Below are 22,103 nucleotides of genomic sequence, written 5' to 3'. Positions count from 1 at the left end.
ACGTATCACAGTTATTTCAAATACAGCGGTGGATTGTGGGATTCGGCTCGTATGGGAAACAAATATATCAACAAGATTATAATATTTGATGAAATTTGCACGGTAAATTTAGTTATACTAAAATCATTCCTGGGTTGGCTAGAAGAGAAAAATACCGCTGTGATAATGTGCGGAGATCACGGTCAACCTGATCCTATTGATGGTGAATCTCCTCATGAGTGGCTTAGAAACTTTGTAGATTATTATGAAGAAATTGACGCTGATTATAGATCCAATGATATTTTACTGACTGAGTTTAAAAAAATAATTCGGTTGCAACCTAATAAGTTTCAATGCGATGTAATGAGAAAAATAATTGACGAAACTCCGATGGATATTTTTCTAAATTTGTGGCGTCCAGATCATTTGATTGTTGCTAGCAGGAAAATTGTTCGCGATGTTATTCAGGAAATATTATTCAAACTTCATTGTGAGAAATTTCCAACGTTGCAGGTGCCGTTATGTTACAGGCCCGCTGATACCAGGAAACAAAATATTAATGTTACTTTGCCATGCGGAGAAGAAAAAATATTAGTTTTGAACGATATTATTTTCGTTGATATTAATCTTGTCAATGATGCAATAAACGCGGAAAGATCGCCATGGAAACTTGGATACGCAACAACGATACATTCATCGCAGGGATTGACAGTAGATGGCCAAATTTGGATCGTCGATGATAGAATTTCCTGGTCAAATTTAGTTTATCTAGCAGTTTCTCGAGTAAGAAAATTATCTCAGTTAGGTAGATTTAAATTTCACATTAACGACGATGGCGGTAGTTGAGTATCCCTCGGTATTATTTGTAATTCCTCCTTGGTAAATCCGCGTTGTGGTGCTAGCGAATCTAAGAAATAAATTGCTGGTCTTCCTGATGATCTTGTTACAGCTGATATTTTATGTGTTGTAACGCTCCAAGTTGGATCGGTTGCTCTTTTTCTTCCTCCCTCCGCTTCCCCCTCCTTATATAAATATCTAACCGTGACGCTACCTAACACAGGTGGAATAGTAGAATCTCGCTTTAGTGGTATATTTGTTTTTGTAATTGCAATTGCAGGCTTCATTGATATTGTTCGTGTTACCTCGTTATTTAGTGCGTTAATCACATGAGGTAATCTTGTTGCCCAATCGTGAGATCGATTATCTTGGATAAATTCTCTTGCGTACTGATATCCGAATAATCTTTCCGCTAGTGTTTTGTTGAATCTTTCAACGATAGCCTGACTACGATGAACACCAACTACGCCACGTCGGATTTTAACATTATTCTTTTTCATTAACGCAGTAACCGCACCGAGGAATTCTCGTCCTGGATCAATTTGGAGAAGCTTCGGCCATGTTAACGGAGATCGTGAATAAATTTTCTCAAATGCCTTTGAAATTTCTGTTGCTGTTTTATTTGATAATGGTTCTGCTTCTTTATACCTACTAGCAATATCAACAACCGTTAACACATATTTGTATGTAACTCCATCAACGGTATCGTGAGGAAGAAACATTAAATCAGCCTGATGAACTTCGTTAGGTACACTGACGGAGAAACTCGCGTATGGTATTTTTTTAGGCGGAGGAAGATAAATTTGCCAAACTGCTTGTCTCGATAACCATGATGCAGCGGTGGACTGCTTTACCTTCGCTGCCTTGGCAAGTTTGGCTATTGCTGATTTTCCTCGCCAAAATCCTCGCAGAGAATAATATATTTGTTCCATTATAATCTACCCGCACCTAGTACTAATTTACCTTTCATCGCGCCTTTTATTAACCAAGTTGCCAATTTCTCTTTGAAATTTTTATCAGGAATTGCGTCTATTGCGTGAATTAATTTAATATCAGCGAGGTGTCTTTGTTCTAAATCCCCGCTACGATACGCAAGATCGTGATAATAGCATGCGTTATCAATAGCGTTTACTGGATCTTCACCGGGATTTGGTTGATCATTATCGTTGAGTCTCATATCTAGCCTCGTACCAGGTCCGCAGTAATTATATCCTGGCAGATGCTTCTCTCCGGGATATTTCGCCCAAGGAGCTCCAGGTAGATTTGTTAAGGAGGTTGTGATGTCTCCTCCGGTTCTACTTTTTTTTTTACAAATCTAAACTTGATTGTCTTGCAAACTGCGCATTCACCCTTAATTGCATTCCTGTTGTTGCGCGTAACGACTTCGATTGGATTTAGCGTAGCAGTTCGAGTGCGACACTTAACACAATATAGATCCATGTATTTTATTAACATGAATGTAATTGATTTTTCAGCCACGAAAAAACGCGAGAAAATGAAACATATCGCGGCATTACCAAATTCGATAAGAATGATAATCATTGGACCGTCGGGATCTGGAAAGACGCAGTTGTTATTAAATTTGATAATGCGATGGATGAAATGGGATAAATTGTATTTGGTTGCGCCATCTGTTGACGATCAGCAATGTTATCAAGTACTAAAAGAATTTAGTGATAATACTGATGATGGCACGATAGAATTCATCACGGATATCAATGACGCTCCATCAGTGGAAAATTTAGATGGCGATGTTAATAATCTTGTTGTTTTCGATGATGTGATGCTGGATAAGCAGACCAAGCCAGCTAGGATATTCTCGCGTGGCCGACATAAGAATACCGATGTGATTTACGTGACACAGCGATATACGCAAATTCCAAAGGTGATTAGAGACAATTGTAATATTTTATCGGTATTTAATGGCGTTGATACTCACACGCTGAGAAACATTCATCAAACTTGGTGTAACGGCGACATGGATATAAATAAGTTTAAAAATTTCTTCAGTAACGCTCAGGCAACACCGCACGGTTTTATCACGATTAATCTTCATGATCCGCGTAGTAGGTATCGAATCGGTCTTGATCAAATTTACTCATAAAATTGCAGCCTCAATCTTGCATTGCACACTCGGACAAGAATTATTTTCCTACCCCCCCCAAAAAAAATTGCTGTTTTTTTTATGTCTGAAAATTGCACTCGGGGTCGAATTTACGCAGATTAATTTGCGTAGGAGGCTTTATTTTTGAAATCTGAGGCTTCTACGGAGAAAGTTTGCGTAGGAGGGTTAATTTTATCTGAGCCACCTGGTCTGTACAACTTCCCTGCTGCTCTATGTGTATACTATAAAGAGACGTATGGCTATGTGTATACTATACAGAGATGTATGACCATGTGTATACTATACAGGGATCTATGGCCATGTGTCTAGTACACAGGAATTTATGACCATGTGTTTACTATACAGAGATGTATGGCCATGTGTATACTCTGTAGGGATGTATGGCCATTTGTGTACTATACAGGGATGTATGGCCATATGTCTACTATACATATACACATGGCCATGTGTATATGATGTAGGGATGTATGGTCATATGTATCCCATACAGGAATGTATGATCATGTGTATAATATACAGGGATATATGGCCATGTGTATACTACATGGAGATCTATGGCCATGTTTATGCTATAAAGAAATGTATGGCAATGTTGTGTATATTATGCAGAGATATATGGCCATGTATATACTATCAGGTATGTATGGCCATGTTGTCTATCTTATATAGGTACATATGACCATGTGTATACTACACAGGGATGTATGGCCATGTGTGTACTATACAGGTATGTATGGCCATGTGTATACTATACAAATATGTATTGGCCATGTGTAAACTATACAGGGATGTATGGCCATGTGTATAATATGTAGGGATGTGTGGCCATGTGTATATTATATGGGGATGTATGGCCATGTGTATGTTATATAGGGATGTATGGCCATGTTTATGCTATACATATATGTAGTGGCCATGTGTATACTATATAGGGACATATGGTCATGTGTATACTATATGGGGATGTATGACCATGTGTATGCCATATAGGGTTGTATGGCCATGTGTATGCTATGTATGGACATATGGCCATGTCTATACTATATGGGGATGTATGTCCATGTGTATGCTATATAGGGATGTATGGCCATATTTATAATATACATGGATGCAAGGCCATGTGTATACTATACAATGATATATGGCTATCTGTATGCTATGTTGGGATATATGGCATGTGCATACCATACAGGGATGTATGGCCATATTAAGAAGTTCTATTTTATTTACTTTCTCTGAAAAGCAAACAGATTTGTTGAAAATGATGTTTTTTAGCAAAGATCAAAACTGTTATTTTGAATGGGTATTATAATCGAGGTTGTGTTTTCAAAATATAGAATTTGGCATTACTTGCAACATTAAATTGTGCTGCTTCAGTCTGAGGACACATTTGTGTACCAAATGTTGTAAGCATAAACCAGAAAATACCCCAAAAATTGATCCCTAATTGTTGAACTTGAAGAAAATCATGATCAAAATTGGTAGTGGAAACTTTGATGTATCGCTCATTTTATCATCAAAAATGGTAGATTAGGACCTGGAAATTTTAATCAACACTATGAAATATCAAATTAAAAAATATGTCATACAATTTTTTACATTTTCTTTCCAAATGAAATTCCTAGTACACTGCAATTAACGATATGTAAGGAAATTTTGATCAACGAAAATGTCACTTAGACCGAGTGGAGGTAGAATTTAAAAAACAAAATACAAATCAAATAATTTTTTTATCAATTGAAATTTTTGTAATAGTTCTATCTTTTAGTTCCTTTTAAATGTAATCGTCATAAAATGCAATGTGTCCTCTTGTGATTAAACATACAATGCTTCAATCTACCATAACAGCTATGTCCGCAAGCATTTCTCTGAGAACCTAATTAAGTGCCAACCGTGTTTTGATAACTGAGTTCCGTAAGTATTTGTTGTATTGTTGAACTGAATTAAAGGCTGGCCTCCTTTGTATTATCATGTTAATTATGTCTTTTGAATCAAATAAAGGAGGTGGAATGAATTAAGAAAAGTTAAAAGGCACCAAAATCCCTATAAATGTTATCGTGTGTGTAACATAAACTACCTTAAATTGACAGACTCTTTCATAACTGTGATCAAAGATAACATGGCAGCCAAGCAAAATTAGTAGTTTGTAAAATAAAGAGCTTGATTTCACAGATACGGACCATTGTAGGCGAGTGAGTTTCAGTGAATTTTTGAACTGGCACTTCGAGATATCCTCAAGGATGATAAGAAGTTTCATTATTACTTCCAATGAAATCACGAGATCAATACTGTACTACTTGAACATTTATACAAAAATTGAGTTTCAACGCAGATGATTGTCTCACGAAATAGATGTTGCATGTTTTTGATCAAAAGGAATCTTGTTTGGTGGTGTAACAACAGTTAGTCTAGTTCCCTGCGCTGTGTACTCCTGATTTGGCAGGATAATATTGAACACCACTATGGGAACCAGACTGATCAAGAAAACATAAAGCAGTGACGTAATACACAGATTTTTTGCATACACGTGATGGTTCTTGATACCGGTTGGAATGATCTTTCATATGTTGGACATTTTGAAAATAAAAGTTATTTAAACAGAATAATGAACAATTTCATTAGAAAAAGCACGTTATTACAAATCATTATCAATGTTATTGTAAAATGAGGATTCAGTCAATAAATAACCCCGTTCCCTAATTCTGCTCCTCCCCCCCAGTTTTCTCAATGTCACAGCGATTTTTTACAAACTTTTTGGAGGTCCCTCTGTAACTCACACCTCATTTATAGTGTGGGCTATGTTTGTGGACCCTGCTGTGTGCAACCTGTCAAAGGAGAGGTGTACATACATAGGTTTTCATGAAATGTAACATCCATAAATTTTGCATGCTTACTTACATAAATGCCTAAAACCAGTTGTAAGTTACACATACATAAATGCCTAAAACCAGTTGTAAGTTACACATACATAAATGCCTAAAACCAGTTGTAAGTTACACATACATAAATGCCTAAAACCAGTTGTAAGTTACACATACATAAATGCCTTAAACCAGTTGTAAGTTACACATACATAAATGCCTAAAACCACTTGTAAGTTACACATACATAAATGCCTAAAACCAGTTGTAAGTTACACATACATAAATGCCTACATCCAGTTGTAAGTTACACATACATAAATGCCTAAAACCAGTTGTAAGTTACACATACATAAATGCCTTAAACCAGTTGTAAGTTACACATACATAAATGCCTAAAACCAGTTGTAAGTTACAAATACATAAATACCTACATCCAGTTGTAAGTTACACATACATAAATGCCTACATCCAGTTGTAAGTTACACATACATAAATGCCTACATCCAGTTGTAAGTTACACATACATAAATGCCTAAAACCAGTTGTAAGTTACACATACATAAATGCCTAAAACCAGTTGTAAGTTACACATACATAAATGCCTACATCCAGTTGTAAGTTACACATACATAAATGCCTAAAACCAGTTGTAAGTTACATACATAAATGCCTAAAACCAGTTGTAAGTTACACATACATAAATGCCTAAAACCAGTTGTAAGTTACACATACATAAATGCCTACATCCAGTTGTAAATTACACATAGATAAATGCCTAAAACCAGTTGTAAGTTAAACATACATAAATGCCTAAAACCAGTTGTAAGTTACACATACATAAATGCCTACATCCAGTTGTAAGTTACACATACATAAATGCCTACATCCAGTTGTAAGTTACACATACATAAATGACTAAAACCAGTTGTAAGTTACACATACATAAATTCATATATCCAGTTGTAAGTTACACATACATAAATGCCTAAAACCAGTTGTAAGTTACACATACATAAATGCCTAAAACCACTTGTAAGTTACACATACATAAATGCCTACATCCAGTTGTAAGTTACACATACATAAATGCCTACATCCAGTTGTAAGTTACACATACATAAATGCCTAAAACCAGTTGTAAGTTACACATACATAAATGCCTAAAACCAGTTGTAAGTTACACATACATAAATGCCTACATCCAGTTGTAAGTTACACATACATAAATGCCTACATCCAGTTGTAAGTTACACATACATAAATGCCTAAAACCAGTTGTAAGTTACACATACATAAATGCCTACATCCAGTTGTAAGTTACACATACATAAATGCCTAAAACCAGTTGTAAGTTACACATACATAAATGCCTACATCCAGTTGTAAGTTACACATACATAAATGCCTACATCCAGTTGTAAGTTACACATACATAAATGCCTACATCCAGTTGTAAGTTACACATAGATAAATGCCTAAAACCACTTGTAAGTTACACATACATAAATGCCTAAAACCAGTTGTAAGTTACACATACATAAATGCCTACATCTAGTTGTAAGTTAGACATGCATAAATGCCTACATCCAGTTGTAAGTTACACATACATAAATGCCTACATCCAATTGTAAGTTACACATACATAAATGCCTAAAACCAGTTGTAAGTTACACATAGATAAATGCCTAAAACCAGTTGTAAGTTACACATACATAAATGCCTACATCCAGTTGTAAGTTACACATGCATAAATGCCTACATCCAGTTGTAAGTTACACATACATAAATGCCTACATCCAGTTGTAAGTTACACATACATAAATGCCTAAAACCAGTTGTAAGTTACACATACATAAATGCCTACATCCAGTTGTAAGTTACACATACATAAATGCCTACATCCAGTTGTAAGTTACACATACATAAATGCCTACATCCAGTTGTAAGTTACACATACATAAATGCCTAAAACCAGTTGTAAGTTACACATACATAAATGCCTAAAACCAGTTGTAAGTTACATACATAAATGCCTAAAACCAGTTGTAAGTTACACATACATAAATGCCTACATCCAGTTGTAAGTTACACATACATAAATGCCTACATCCAGTTGTAAATTACACATAGATAAATGCCTAAAACCAGTTGTAAGTTAAACATACATAAATGCCTAAAACCAGTTGTAAGTTACACATACATAAATGCCTACATCCAGTTGTAAGTTACACATACATAAATGCCTACATCCAGTTGTAAGTTACACATACATAAATGACTAAAACCAGTTGTAAGTTACACATACATAAATGCCTATATCCAGTTGTAAGTTACACATACATAAATGCCTAAAACCAGTTGTAAGTTACACATACATAAATGCCTACATCCAGTTGTAAGTTACACATACATAAATGCCTAAAACCAGTTGTAAGTTACACATACATAAATGCCTACATCCAGTTGTAAGTTACACATACATAAATGCCTACATCCAGTTGTAAGTTACACATACATAAATGCCTACATCCAGTTGTAAGTTACACATAGATAAATGCCTAAAACCACTTGTAAGTTACACATACATAAATGCCTAAAACCAGTTGTAAGTTACACATACATAAATGCCTACATCTAGTTGTAAGTTAGACATGCATAAATGCCTACATCCAGTTGTAAGTTACACATACATAAATGCCTACATCCAATTGTAAGTTACACATACATAAATGCCTAAAACCAGTTGTAAGTTACACATAGATAAATGCCTAAAACCAGTTGTAAGTTACACATACATAAATGCCTACATCCAGTTGTAAGTTACACATGCATAAATGCCTACATCCAGTTGTAAGTTACACATACATAAATGCCTACATCCAGTTGTAAGTTACACATACATAAATGCCTAAAACCAGTTGTAAGTTACACATACATAAATGCCTACATCCAGTCGTAAGTTACACATACATAAATGCCTACATCCAGTTGTAAGTTACACATACATAAATGCCTACATCCAGTTGTAAGTTATACATAGATAAATGCCTAAAACCAGTTGTAAGTTACACATACATAAATGCCTAAAACCACTTGTAAGTTACACATACATAAATGCCTACATCCAGTTGTAAGTTAGACATGCATAAATGCCTACATCCAGTTGTAAGTTACACATACATAAATGCCTACATCCAGTTGTAAGTTACACATACATAAATGCCTACATCCAGTTGTAAGTTACACATACATAAATGCCTACATCCAGTTGTAAGTTACACATACATAAATGCCTACATCCAGTTGTAAGTTACACATACATAAATGCCTACATCCAGTTGTAAGTTACACATGCATAAATGCCTACATCCAGTTGCAAGTTACACATACATAAATGCCTACATCCAGTTGTAAGTTGCACATCCAGTTGTAAGTTGCACATACATAAATGCCTACATCCAGTTGTAAGTTACACATACATAAATGCCTACATCCAGTTGTAAGTTACACATACATAAATGCCTACATCCAGTTGTAAGTTACACATACATAAATGCCTTAAACCGGTTGTAAGTTACACATACATAAATGCCTACATCCAGTTGTAAGTTACACATGCATAAATGCCTACATCCAGTTGTAAGTTGCACATACATAAATGCCTACGAGTTGTAAGTTACATATACATAAGCCTTACTGTCTACAACCATTCACAAGTAACACATACTTGGATAAGTGCCTAGCAGTATGCTACATACACCTTGTCCAACAATTGTCTGATGATATAAGCTTTTATTTTCTGGAACAAAAGTAGATTATTTCATATATCATGACTAGCAGTGATGGCATCTATAGTTCTGTCTGAATTTACATCAACAGAGAAGCAAGAATTAATTAGCCCTGGTTATTTACATTTAAAAATTAAGGAAAAAAACCTTCTTAGTTTTATTGGCAGTGAATGGAATAATAGATGATTGAAATGACAGTACCATAGAAAAAGTGCAAGACCTTGACAAAGTAAACCTTTATCACACTCTTGTTCAAATTCATTGAAAGCAAATCAGTGAGCACCTGTTGAACCATTATATTAACATGAATGAGGTTATTCTCATGGTTGTATGTGTTTTTAATGGGCAGTATGGAACTTGTAATTCTATCATGGTTCAAATATATGTTCTTTGAGTCATAAATAGATAGTTGTTTTGTATGCAGGGTTAAGTTCAAAGATAGTCACTGTTGTGTGAAATGAAATGGACAAAAGTGTTGTATGCTTTCATTACAGGAATATACCACATGTATCAAACTAATGGTAACTACATATTAATTCATTTTAAAATGACCAGTAATGGACAATGCCAGTGATTATATACATAACCAATCCTGGACAGTGTCAATGATCACATATATAACCAGTCCTGGACAGTGTCAGTGATCACATATATAACCAGTCCTGGACAGTGTCAGTGATATAATATATAACCAGTCCTGGACAGTGTCAGCAATCACATATATAACCAGTCCTGGACAGTGTCAGTGATCACAAATCTAAACAGTCTTGGACAGTGTCGTTGATCACAAATATGACCAGTCCTGGACAGTGACAGTGATTATATACATAACCAATCCTAGACAGTGTCAGTGATCATATATATAACCAGTCCTGGACAGTGTCAGTGATCACAAATCTAAACAGTCTTGGACAGTGTCATTGATCACAAATATAAACAGTTCTGGACAGTGTTAGTGCATAATAATAACTAATCCTGGACAATGTGAATGATCACTGAATAACCATTCCTGGACAGTGTCAGTGATAACAGGATAATCAGTCCTTGACAGTGTCTCTGATTACAAAAAAAGCAGTGCTGGATAGTGTCAGTGATCACAAAATTAATCTGTTTGGACAGAGTCAGTGATCACAAAATTAATCTGTTTGGACAGAATCAGTGATAACAAAAATAATAATCCTGGATCATTAAATTGAATTGATTAGTTTTTTTTGCAAAACTTTATTACCAGGAAAACATTTTTTTATGTGAAAGAACTGTTGTTTTAAATGACCATTGTTAATTAACCTTTCTTCTAATATTCTGACTGGGTATAAAATGATGTCTAATTAAAAGTGATTAGTCTTATTAAATAGTCTAATTAAAAGTGATTAGTCTAATTAAAAGTTAGTGGTCTAATTAAAATGATTGTTTTATTAAAAGTGATTAGTCAAATAAAAAGTGATTAGTCTAATTAAAAATTATTAGCAAAAAAGTTAGTGGTCTAATTAAAATGATTGGTCTAATTAAAATGATTGGTCTAATTAAAAGTGATTAGTCAGATTGAAAGTGATTGGTCTAATTAAAAATGATTAGTTTAATTAAAATGATTAGTCTAATTAAAAGTGATTAGTCTAATTAAAAGTGATTGGTCTAATTAAAAGTGATTAGTCTAACTAAATGATTAGTCTACATAAAGTGTCTAGTCTATTTAAATGTGATTAGTCTAATTAAAAATGATTAATCTAAAAGTTAAAAGTGATTAGTCTAACTAAAAGTGATTAGTCTAATTCAATGTGATTAGTCTAATTAAAATGATAAGTCTAATTAAAATGATTAGTCTAATTAAAAGTGATTGGTATAATTAAAAGTGATTAGTCTAATTAAAAGTGATTGGTCTAATTAAAGTGATTAGTCTAATTAGAAATGATTAGTCTAATTAAAATGATTAGTCTAATTTAAAAGGATCAGTCTGTTTTAAATAAATATAGTTACATACATATTTAGAATGGTGACTGAAGGTAATGCATGAACTGTTTTTTGTAACTATATATTTTTTATCATTTAAATGTTGATATTACTGTATTATCTTAAATAGTGGTTGGAAGAAGTGTCTTTCATTAGGTTATATATGGCAGTTAAAGTTGGAATATTTTCCTAAAGGTTAAAACAAAAGACGTGTGTCCTGACAACAGTGTTACTGACCCATCTTATTGGGCTATATTTCCTTTTTGGGAGTTGACATGTTCAGATGTTCTTAAAATATTTAAGTAATACTATATAAATTAAATTATATCAGATGACATAAGTTCATGTAAAGGATGCATTGATGAGATATGAGTGTGAGGCAGTGATCCTTGTTTGATTACACATTGATGAGATTAGTGTGTGAGACAGTGATCCTAATGTTTGATTACACATTGATGGGATATGTGCATGAGACAGTGGTCCTTATCTGCAGACAAACTGTTTGATCAATTTTTCCAATGCTAGGTCCTTTAGGAACTAGTTTACCTATCTGAATTTGCTACTGCAGGATTTGAGTTTGAAAAATTGGACATTCCTTGTGACTTTGAAAGCTAAACAATATACTGAGTTCATTAGTTCCTTTAGCCAAACAGGTTGTGAGGGTACTGGATAATGAAAAGGATATCACTCAGTTGTGTTGAGATACAAGGATATCACTCATTTGTGTCGAGATACAAGGATATCGCTCGATTGTGTGGACTATGGTACAAGGATATCACTCAATTGTGTTGAGATACAAGAATATCACTTGTGTTGAGATACTAGGATATCACTCAGTTGTGTTGAGATACAAGGATATCACTCAGTTGTGTTCAGATACAAGGATATCACTCAATTGTGTTGAGATACAAGGGTATCACTCAGTTGTGTTGAGATACAAGGATATCACTCGATTGTGTTGAGATGCTAGGATATCACTAAATTGTGTTGAGATACAAGGATTTCACTGTCTTTAATTTCTTTCTAACAGTTGTAGTTGTGTCAATGGTTTATATACTGTAAGGTCAGAATTATCTGAACCTACAGGCTGTCTATTTCAAGTTGTTTATTTTTATAATTCTTATACTTTAGAGTTGATAAAATATGGACTTTTATTTACTACATCTTTGCATATGTGAAAGAACTGACTTATATTTTGTGATTTGACTTGGGACTAAAGTTTGTTAAGTAGTGTTACTTGTTTAACACCATCATGACAGAAGTACTTCCCACAGATTGTGTTTCTATTCTGGACCAAAGTTCGTAAGTAGAATTGTGGATTGGTAGTTTGAAGTTTAAAATTTGTTAATTGTTGTTAATGATTGTTATAAATTATTATTTAATTTTTGCAATGGCCTTTTCTAATATATGCAGTCATCATACTTTATACATCATCACAAGCAATGGATGACAATCCACTATCCTCTTTTATCACCTGCTTACAGTCTGTCCTGAGATTTCATCATTTCTCATGAATATACATAAAGCTGCTTACAATCTGTGTAGAGATTTCATCATTTCTCATGAATATACATAAAGCTGCTTACAGTCTGTGTAGAGATTTCATTATTTCTCATGAATATGCATAAACATGCTTACAGCCTGTGTTGAGATTTCCTCATTTCTCATGAATGTGCATACACCTTTTTTTACAGTTCATGTAGAGATTTCCTCATTTCTCATAAATATACATAAAGCTGCTTACAGTCTGTATAGAGATTTCTTTATTTCTGATGAATATGCATAAACATGCTACAACCTGTGTTGAGATTTCCTCATTTCTCATGAATGTGCATAAACATGCTTACAGTCTGTGCTGAGATTTCCTCATTTCTCATGAATATGCATAAAGCTGAATACAGTCTGTGTAAAGATTTATTTATTTCTAATGAATTTGCATAAACTTGCTTACAGCCTGTGTTGAGATTTCCTCATTTCTCATGAATGTGCATAAACATGCTTACAGTCTGTGTAGAGATTTCCTCATTTCTCATGAATATGCATAAACTTGCTTTCAACCTGTATTGAGATTTCCTCATTTCTCATGAATGTGAATAAACATGCTTACAGTCTGTATAGAGATTTCCTCATTTCTTATGAATATGCATAAACCTGCCATAGTGACCTAACTTGACCTATCATCCTGTTTGATTGGCTCATTCAGAGTTTCTTTTCAAGACAGTTGCTTATGAATTGATAAACTGGGTACTTTTCATTGGTGTGTGGGAGACTGACACATTTTATTGTTGATGATATCATTTTTTTTATGTGTACTCATGAAAATAAATGAAGAAATCTCAGCACACAATACGCTGGGTGATGGGGGCCCCGAGTGGCCAAGTGGTCTAGAGTGCTCACCATTCCAGATCAATCCCATCTCACCTCAGTCTGTGTGGGTTCGAGTCCAAGGCTTGGTTAGCATGGGTATCTGGGCCTGCCAGTAGCTTCTCGTGGGTCGGTGGTTATTTTCCAGGGTTCTTCCTTCACCAGTTATACTGGCCGCCATGTATAGCCTATCTTGTGCTGAAAAATGGCGTTAAACCCTAGAACAACAACAACAACAACACTGGGTGATAAGGAACATAATGGATTGTCACCCGTGGCTTGCAATGACTTTATTGCAAAGTGCCAGCTTTTTAAAAAAATTCAACATTTGTCAGCTCTGTACTTGCAACACTCATGTTTTAAAGTGGAAAGCTAGAGTACAAGAGACAAGGTTTGTTGACTGAAACAGTGTAACAAAAAATGTTAAAGCATTGCAGAAGTACATAGCTAGAGTTTATAAGGGTAGTTTTTAAGCCTGCTTTCAGTTGCGTGTGTGTGTATGTGTGATTTGGATTTTAAGGTAGCTTTAAAATATTTTTTTGTCATATTGCTGTGATGTCTGCAGTGTGTCAGTTTATAGTGATGTCTAGCACTGGGCATCATGCCACAGACATGTAGCAAGATGTCCCACCCAGTCACATTATCCTGACACCAGGCCGACCAGTCCTAACATTAACCTCTTAATGCTGCACGCAAAGCTAGGCAGCTGTTAGTACCATTTTTATAAGTTTTTGGTATGATTCGGAAGGTGTTCAAACCAGTTACCTCCTGCCTCTGAGGTGGACGCTTTAACCACTAGGCCACTAGAGCAGTCACTTTCAGTTGCTAATGACAAATTTTCTTGTTGCTAATGACAAATTTGCTTGTTGCTAATGACAAATTTTCTTGTTGTTAATGACAAATTTGCTTGTTGCTAATGACAAATTTGCTTGTTGCTAATGACAACACTGCTTGTTGAGCAAGTTTAAGCATATTATTTCAGTTTTGACAAACAATTACTGAACAGATGAAGATTTAAATCACTTCGAACTTTGGGTTAATTCACTTTTCACAAGATAAATGTCTTTGCCGCATGTATGCTATGCCACATCAGACTAATGATTACTAAACCTTTCACATGATAAATTTCACTGAGATAACATTATTGCAAGTGTCATATCCAAGGATTTTTAAAGAGAATTGGAAAGGTGACATGCATGCGTCCATTTTTTAGGCAAAATCAGATCAATTGGAAACAATATTTACATGGAGAAATTGCTAACAATGGAAAATCTGTATGAAATTGAAATATTTGTCAACTATTATTATGGCTACTGGGACCAATTAATGTCCCCTCATGACATTTAAAAAAGAATATCAAAATTTGTTGGCCTTGAGCTGAAGTTTTGTTTTGTACTGAAATCATTGAGAATACATTCTGTATTGTACAAATCCGGAAATTTTAATGTCATGTTTTATGTGTGGGTTAAACAGTCATTTCATAACATTGCAAAAAAGAATTAAAATGAAAATGTATTTAGAGCTGATTTTAATAATTTTATATATGTGTAAATGTATGAAAAATTCATGGTCACACTAAGGCCCAAACCTAGGACAGGCTACAGTCTAGGATGACAGCCATGTACAAACTCAGCTATCCATGTTAATACCCAGGCCAGTCCTTATGTGTTTCTCCCCTGTTTTCAGAGACAAATTCCTGTGACTTTGATATATTCAGTTTTTTTGCATAGTCCTGATATATTCAGTCCTTTGCATAGTCCTGATGCATTCAGTTCTTTGCATAGCCCTGATGTGTTCATTTCTTTGCATAGTCCTGATATATTCAGTCCTTTGCATAGTTTTGATATATTATTACATTCTTGACATCACTTTTTTAAAGTCATCTTATAGCCAGAATTTGACATTAATGTACATAAGGTCATCTTATAGCCAGAATTTTACATTAATGTACATAAAGTCATCTTAACACCAGAATTTGACATTAATGTACAAAACGTCATCTTATAGCCAGAATTTGACATTAATGTACATAAGGTCATCTTATAGCCAGAATTTTACATTAATGTACATAAAGTCATCTTAACACCAGAATTTGACATTAATGTACAAAACGTCATCTTATAACCAGAATTTGACATTAATGTACATAAGGTCATCTTATAGCCAGAATTTGACATTAATGTACATAAAGTCATCTTAACACTAGAATTTGACATTAATGTACATAAAGTCATCTTATAGCCAGAATTTGACATTAATGTGGATAAGGTGATCTTATAGCCAGAATTTGACATTAATGTACATAAAGTCATCTTATAGCCAGAATTTGACATTAATGCACATAAGGTCATCTTATAGCCAGAATTTGACATTAATGTACATAAAGTAATTTTTTAGCCAGAATTTGACATTAATGTACATAAGGTCATCTTAACACCAGAATTTGACATTAATGTACATAAAGTCATCTTATAGCCAGAATTTGACATTAATGTACATAAAGTCATCTTATAGCCAGAATTTGACATTAATGTACATAAAGTCATCTTAACACCAGAATTTGACATTAATGTACATAAGGTCATCTTATAGCCAGAATTTGACATTAATGTACATAAAGTCATCTTATAGCCAGAATTTGACATTAATGCACATAAGGTCATCTTATAGCCAGAATTTGACATTAATGTACATAAAGTCATCTTATAGCCAGAATTTGACATTAATGCACATAAGGTCATCTTATAACCAGAATTTGACATTAATGTACATAAGGTCATGTTATAGCCAGAATTTGACATTAATGTACATAAGGTCATCTTATAGCCAGAATTTGACATTAATGTACATAAAGTCATCTTAACACCAGAATTTGACATTAATGTACATAAAGTCATCTTATAGCCAGAATTTGATATTAATGTACATAAAGTCATCTTATAGCCAGAATTTGATATTAATGTACATAAAGTCATCTTATAGCCAGAATTTGATATTAATGTACATAAAGTCATCTTATAGCCAGAATTTGACATTAATGTACATAAAGTCATCTTATAGCCAGAATTTGACATTAATGTACATAAAGTCATCTTAACACCAGAATTTGACATTAATGTACATAAAGTCATCTTAACACCAGAATTTGATATTAATGTACATAAAGTCATCTTATAGCCAGAATTTGACATTAATGTACATAAAGTCATGTTAATGCCAGAATTTGACATTAATGTACATAAAGTCATCTTAACACCAGAATTTGATATTAATGTACATAAAGTCATCTTATAGCCAGAATTTGACATTAATGTACATAAAGTCATGTTAATGCCAGAATTTGACATTAATGTACATAAAGTCATGTTAATGCCAGAATTTGACATTAATGTACATAAAGTCATCTTATAGCCAGAATTTAATATTAGTGTACATAAGGTTACATTGTAGCATAAATTTTGCATATGCTGTCCTTGTCTCTGTAAACTTGAACTATTTTCATTTAAAAAATAGTATAGCATATGTAAATGCAAGGAAATCTAAATCATTGTTTTTGAGATTTTTTTAAAGAAATTTTCAGTGCAGTGTTGTTGTCCTTGATAAAGTGGATGATGCAGATAGATTGAAAGAATATTAACATTTTCATCTCTTTTATGCTTTATCTTGCTCTTGTTTGGGATGTTCTAGCACCCTAAGATATTACATTTTTTTATCCTTTCTCTTTTGCAACATTCCATGTAATTAGTACAATATAAGCAAGACTGTCAAAGTATTATGAGACCCTAAATAATGCATATAAATTTTCTATAAAACAGAAACATCAGTAGCAGAGTTTAGTGTACATGTGTAAAATTCACAGAACATAAAACAATATCATGAGTGCATATTACTTGTAGCACATAAAACAATATTTTTAGATGCAGAGTTTAGTGTACCTGATTCATAGCACATCCATTTAATTTTATTTCATGTCCAGATGTGACCGTGTGTCGCAGTTAGAACATGAGCCCACACGGCGACATAATTTTGAGACCCATGTGGCAGCAAAGAAGACAAAACCACCACCATGGCAAAAAAGTCTTGATCAGGTATTTCATCCATTGTTTTATTTCTTCCATTTCTGGTCTTTGCTTAGCTTGGGGTGAAATATAGGTAAAACTTTTTCTGGCAGGAAGTCTCTTTGTTTTGTTAAAGTTTGTTTTAGTCAGAAACTTGATGGGTATATGGTAACTTTCTGCAAAATCTGAAACAAGATATAAATTTGGGAGGGGGAATAACTTCCTGCAACAAGTTGCAATCAAGGTGGTATAATTATTGTAACCCATGCTCTTTTGTATTTCAAAAACCAATTCTTTAACCAAATATTTTGTTAAATGCTTCTGTGTTGTAGAGTATTAACACTGTGCTTTTGAAATTAAAATCTTTATCAAATCTTCAATAACTGTATTTGATCAATTTTAAAATGCTATATTCTAACCTTTGTGTATGAATTATTTGTGATCTGAAAGTTATTCACACTTTCTGCAGCAAATAATTACATGTGTTTCCATTTTTTGTGTGAAATACCCAGATTCACCAAATTGTTATCCAGAACTGTGACCTATATCATTTCGTTTTTGTAGAAGTCTCTCGTTCAGATACTTAAGTTTAAATTCACGTTTTAGGTTTCACCATCAAGAAAAAAAGAACGAATACAGGTATACAGCAGTTCATTGTTACATTACTGCATTCACATTTGCGCCTGCTTTACTTCACAAATTAAGTTAATGTTTTATCGGAATGTATTTTACCACAGTAAGTATAGCACACTGTACTTTATGCTAATTAGTATTACATCACGGTAGAAATATCAGACACAATCATTCATTCATTGTCATTCATATTACATGATAGCAGGAACAATAGAAACAACCAGTCATTCATTGTTAATTATTAACATGTCAGTAGAAATATCAGACACAATCAGTCATTCGTTGGTAATTAGTAACATGTCAGTAGAAACATCAGACACAATTAATCATTCATTGTTAATTAGTAACATGTCAGTAGAAACATCAGACACAATCATTCATTCATAGGCAATCATATTATATGACAGTAGAAACATGAGATGCAGTCAGTCATTCATTGTTGACTAGTATTACATGATAGTAGAAACATGAGATGCAGTCAGTCCATCATTGTTAATTAGTATTACATGACAGTAGAAACATGAGATGCAGTCAGTCATTCATTGTTAATTAGCATTACAATACAGAAGAAACATGAGATGCAGTCAGTCACTCATTATTAATTAGCATTACAGTACAGCAGAAACATGAGATGCAGTCAGTCACTCATTGTTAATTAGCATTACTTGACAGTAGAAACATGAGATGCAGTAAGTCATTCATTGTTAATTAGTATTACATGAAAGTAGAAACATGAGATGCAGTCATTCATTGTTAATTAGTACTACATGACAGTAGAAACATGAGATGCAGTCATTCATTGTTAATTAGTGTTACATGACAGTAGAAACATGAGATTCAGTCATTCATTGTTAATTAGTATTACATGACAGTAGAAACATGAGATGCAGTCATTCATTGTTAATTAGTATTACATGACAGTAGAAACATGAGATGCAGTCAGTCATTCATTGTTAATTAGTATTACTTGACAGTAGGAACACAAGACAAAATCAATCATATTTTACCACATTAGAAGTATTGTATCAGTATCATAAGATAAACTAGCTTTCTGTGTTCCCACCAAGAGGTATTTTGTTGTCTGCCCTTCCATCTGTCTGTTTGTTACTATTTTCAGCCAGACTTTGTGGCTGGCTTATACTTTGGGTAAGGAAGACTCTTAATGATGCTTGGCACAAAATGTTGAAGTTCAAGGTCACTGTTAATGAGAGAAGAAAAATAGTGTTGACACAATGACATCATTTATTCATGATATACCTGGACCAAACTTTGTGGATGGCTTGCAGAAAATTATTGATTTCTGTAACAAAAGGTTAAAGGTCAAGGTCATGATGGCTGCAAGAAGAAACATGGTTTCCACTTAATAATTTCAGTTATGCATCACAGACCTAGAACAAACCTTTTAGAATGGCTAACACTTGGGTAAGAAAGAAACCACTTGATTTTGAAAATAAAGGTCAAGCTCTCTATGACTGACCCAAACAAGAAATGATTTTTGTAACATTAGTTATACATTACAGATCTGTACCAAACTTTTCAAATCAGAATGTCAGCGGTCAAGGTCACTTTGACAGAAAGAAAAAAATAGTTTTCACACATAAATATCAGTTTTTAATCCCTGATCTTCTCCAAATGTTTGTGGCTGAATTACACATTGGAAAAAAAGAAACTGATGACTTTGGAGACAATGATCCAGGTGAATGTGACTGAAAGATGACACATGGATTTTGCATAGTAAATTCAGTACGACATGCACGTGCCTGTTTTATTGGGTTTGAGAATATCTTGGCAAATGCCAGATTAGTAAATCCCTTTTATTAAAGATACTATATGTTGCCAGTTTGTTTGCAGCTTATTACAATTTCATATCCGTTTATATCATCCAATAGTGTCAGCCTATGTCAAGAGTGTGTTAGCTTACATTTATTTAGCACTATGGACTGTCAGCCTATGCAGATAATGTATTGGCTTACAGTTATCCAGCATTATGGACTGTCAGCCTATGCACACAGTGTGTTAGCTTACAGTTATCTAGCACTATGGACTGACCGCCTATGTCTAGAGTTTTTTAGCTTACATTATTCAGTACTATGGACTGTCATCTTATGCACATAGTGTGTTGGCTTACAGTTTATTGTTGTATGCCTTTTTTGCTATACATGAGTTATATTTTTGCTTTATAGAGATTACATCATCATACATGCAAATTTTATAATCAGTTGTGTTTTTTCTTAAATTTTCATTTTGAGGAGGGGTTCTGTGGTCAGTGGGAGTGAGGAGTCATTAGGCATAGCCTCAGAAAATGAAAATTTATGTTGAATAAAAAGTATTAGCTCATATAGCTAAATAGATCTGATAGCATCTTTGTTTTGCAAGAAGTTTAAACCTAATGGAAAAATAGTCAATTTATGGTTTGTCGAAATATTTCCAGAAGAATGTTTTCTTTTAAAATTGTAATATGTTCTGTCCTTGACACAATATAAAATGTCACAATGATTCATCCTTTCAGCATCCTAAAATGTATGACTTCGACTAAATCATTGTCTCTGTGCTTTCTGTATCTATTTTGGGTGGTCAGATTCATTTTGTTTCATTTAATTTTTTTAAAATGATGCCCCAAATCTGGTACAAAATAACATTTCTTTGGTATTTTGTATATTTATGTCCGGGTTCCAAATTACTTTAAGCATAATTACCCAGTTACTTCCCTTGCATCCTTCTTTATTTATTTCGAATAGGTTGTTTCCTCAGCGGTTGATTGGTGCATTTTGCTTGTTACATTGTCCACTGAAATCTGTCCATTGCTTGTATAATTGTCAAATAAAACCTATTTGTTCTTTGTCCCATGAGATCTGTAAATTGCTTGTATAATTATCAAATGAAACATATTCATTCACTGTCCTGTGAGATCTGTCCATTGTTTGGGTATGCCTTGCTGGAGGCAATAATGAAGACTAAATACTTTCCCCAAATCAGAATACTCCATTGAATGAGAAAACTCTGGAAATTTTTGTGAATACTTGCTCTACCTACATCCTGAGTTGTTACAGATGCATATTAGGGAATTTGTGTTTCCCTAAATTTTTACATGGTTGTAATATGGATGCTTGTACAGACATGTCTACAGATTTGATGAGATGTATCCATAGTTGTAATTTGGATGCTTTCCAGATCCATGAAATTCCATAGTTGTAATGATGGATGCTTTTCCAGATCCATGAAATTCCATAGTTGTAATGATGGATGCTTTTACAGGTCATGAAATTCCATGGTTGTAATGATGGATGCTTTTCCAGATACATGAAATTCCATGGTTGTAATTTGAATGTTTTTCTAGATCCATGAAATTCCATAGTTGTAATGATGGATGCTTTTCCAGATCCATGAAATTCTGTAGTTGTAATGATGGATGCTTTTCCAGATCCATGAAATTCCATAGTTGTAATGATGGATGCTTTTACAGATCCATGAAATTCCATATTTGTAATTTGGATGCCCTTCCAGTTCC

General features: G+C 33.8%; 1 protein-coding gene across 6 annotated transcripts in view; it reads left to right on the top strand.

The window, feature by feature from the left end:
- Positions 1 to 22,103, top strand: part of LOC149790217 (uncharacterized) — a 192,857-nt gene that overhangs the window by 93,634 nt on the left and 77,120 nt on the right. For 4 of the 6 annotated variants that reach the window (XM_089972236.1, XM_089972232.1, XM_089972237.1 and 1 more), the window contains 2 exons: positions 17,881 to 17,992; positions 18,569 to 18,601. In XM_089972236.1, coding sequence (XP_089828362.1) covers positions 17,881 to 17,992; positions 18,569 to 18,601 — 145 coding nt within the window. The remainder of the gene's footprint in view (positions 1 to 17,880; positions 17,993 to 18,568; positions 18,602 to 22,103) is intronic. The other 2 variants (XM_089972238.1, XM_089972233.1) reach the window with 1 other exon arrangement.

Source organism: Sinohyriopsis cumingii, chromosome 10, assembly GCF_028554795.1.
Source record: "Sinohyriopsis cumingii isolate HCF-2022 chromosome 10, ASM2855479v2, whole genome shotgun sequence".
NCBI classification, from domain to species: Eukaryota; Metazoa; Mollusca; class Bivalvia; order Unionida; family Unionidae; genus Sinohyriopsis; species Sinohyriopsis cumingii.
This window is presented reverse-complemented; position numbering and strand designations above follow the sequence as displayed.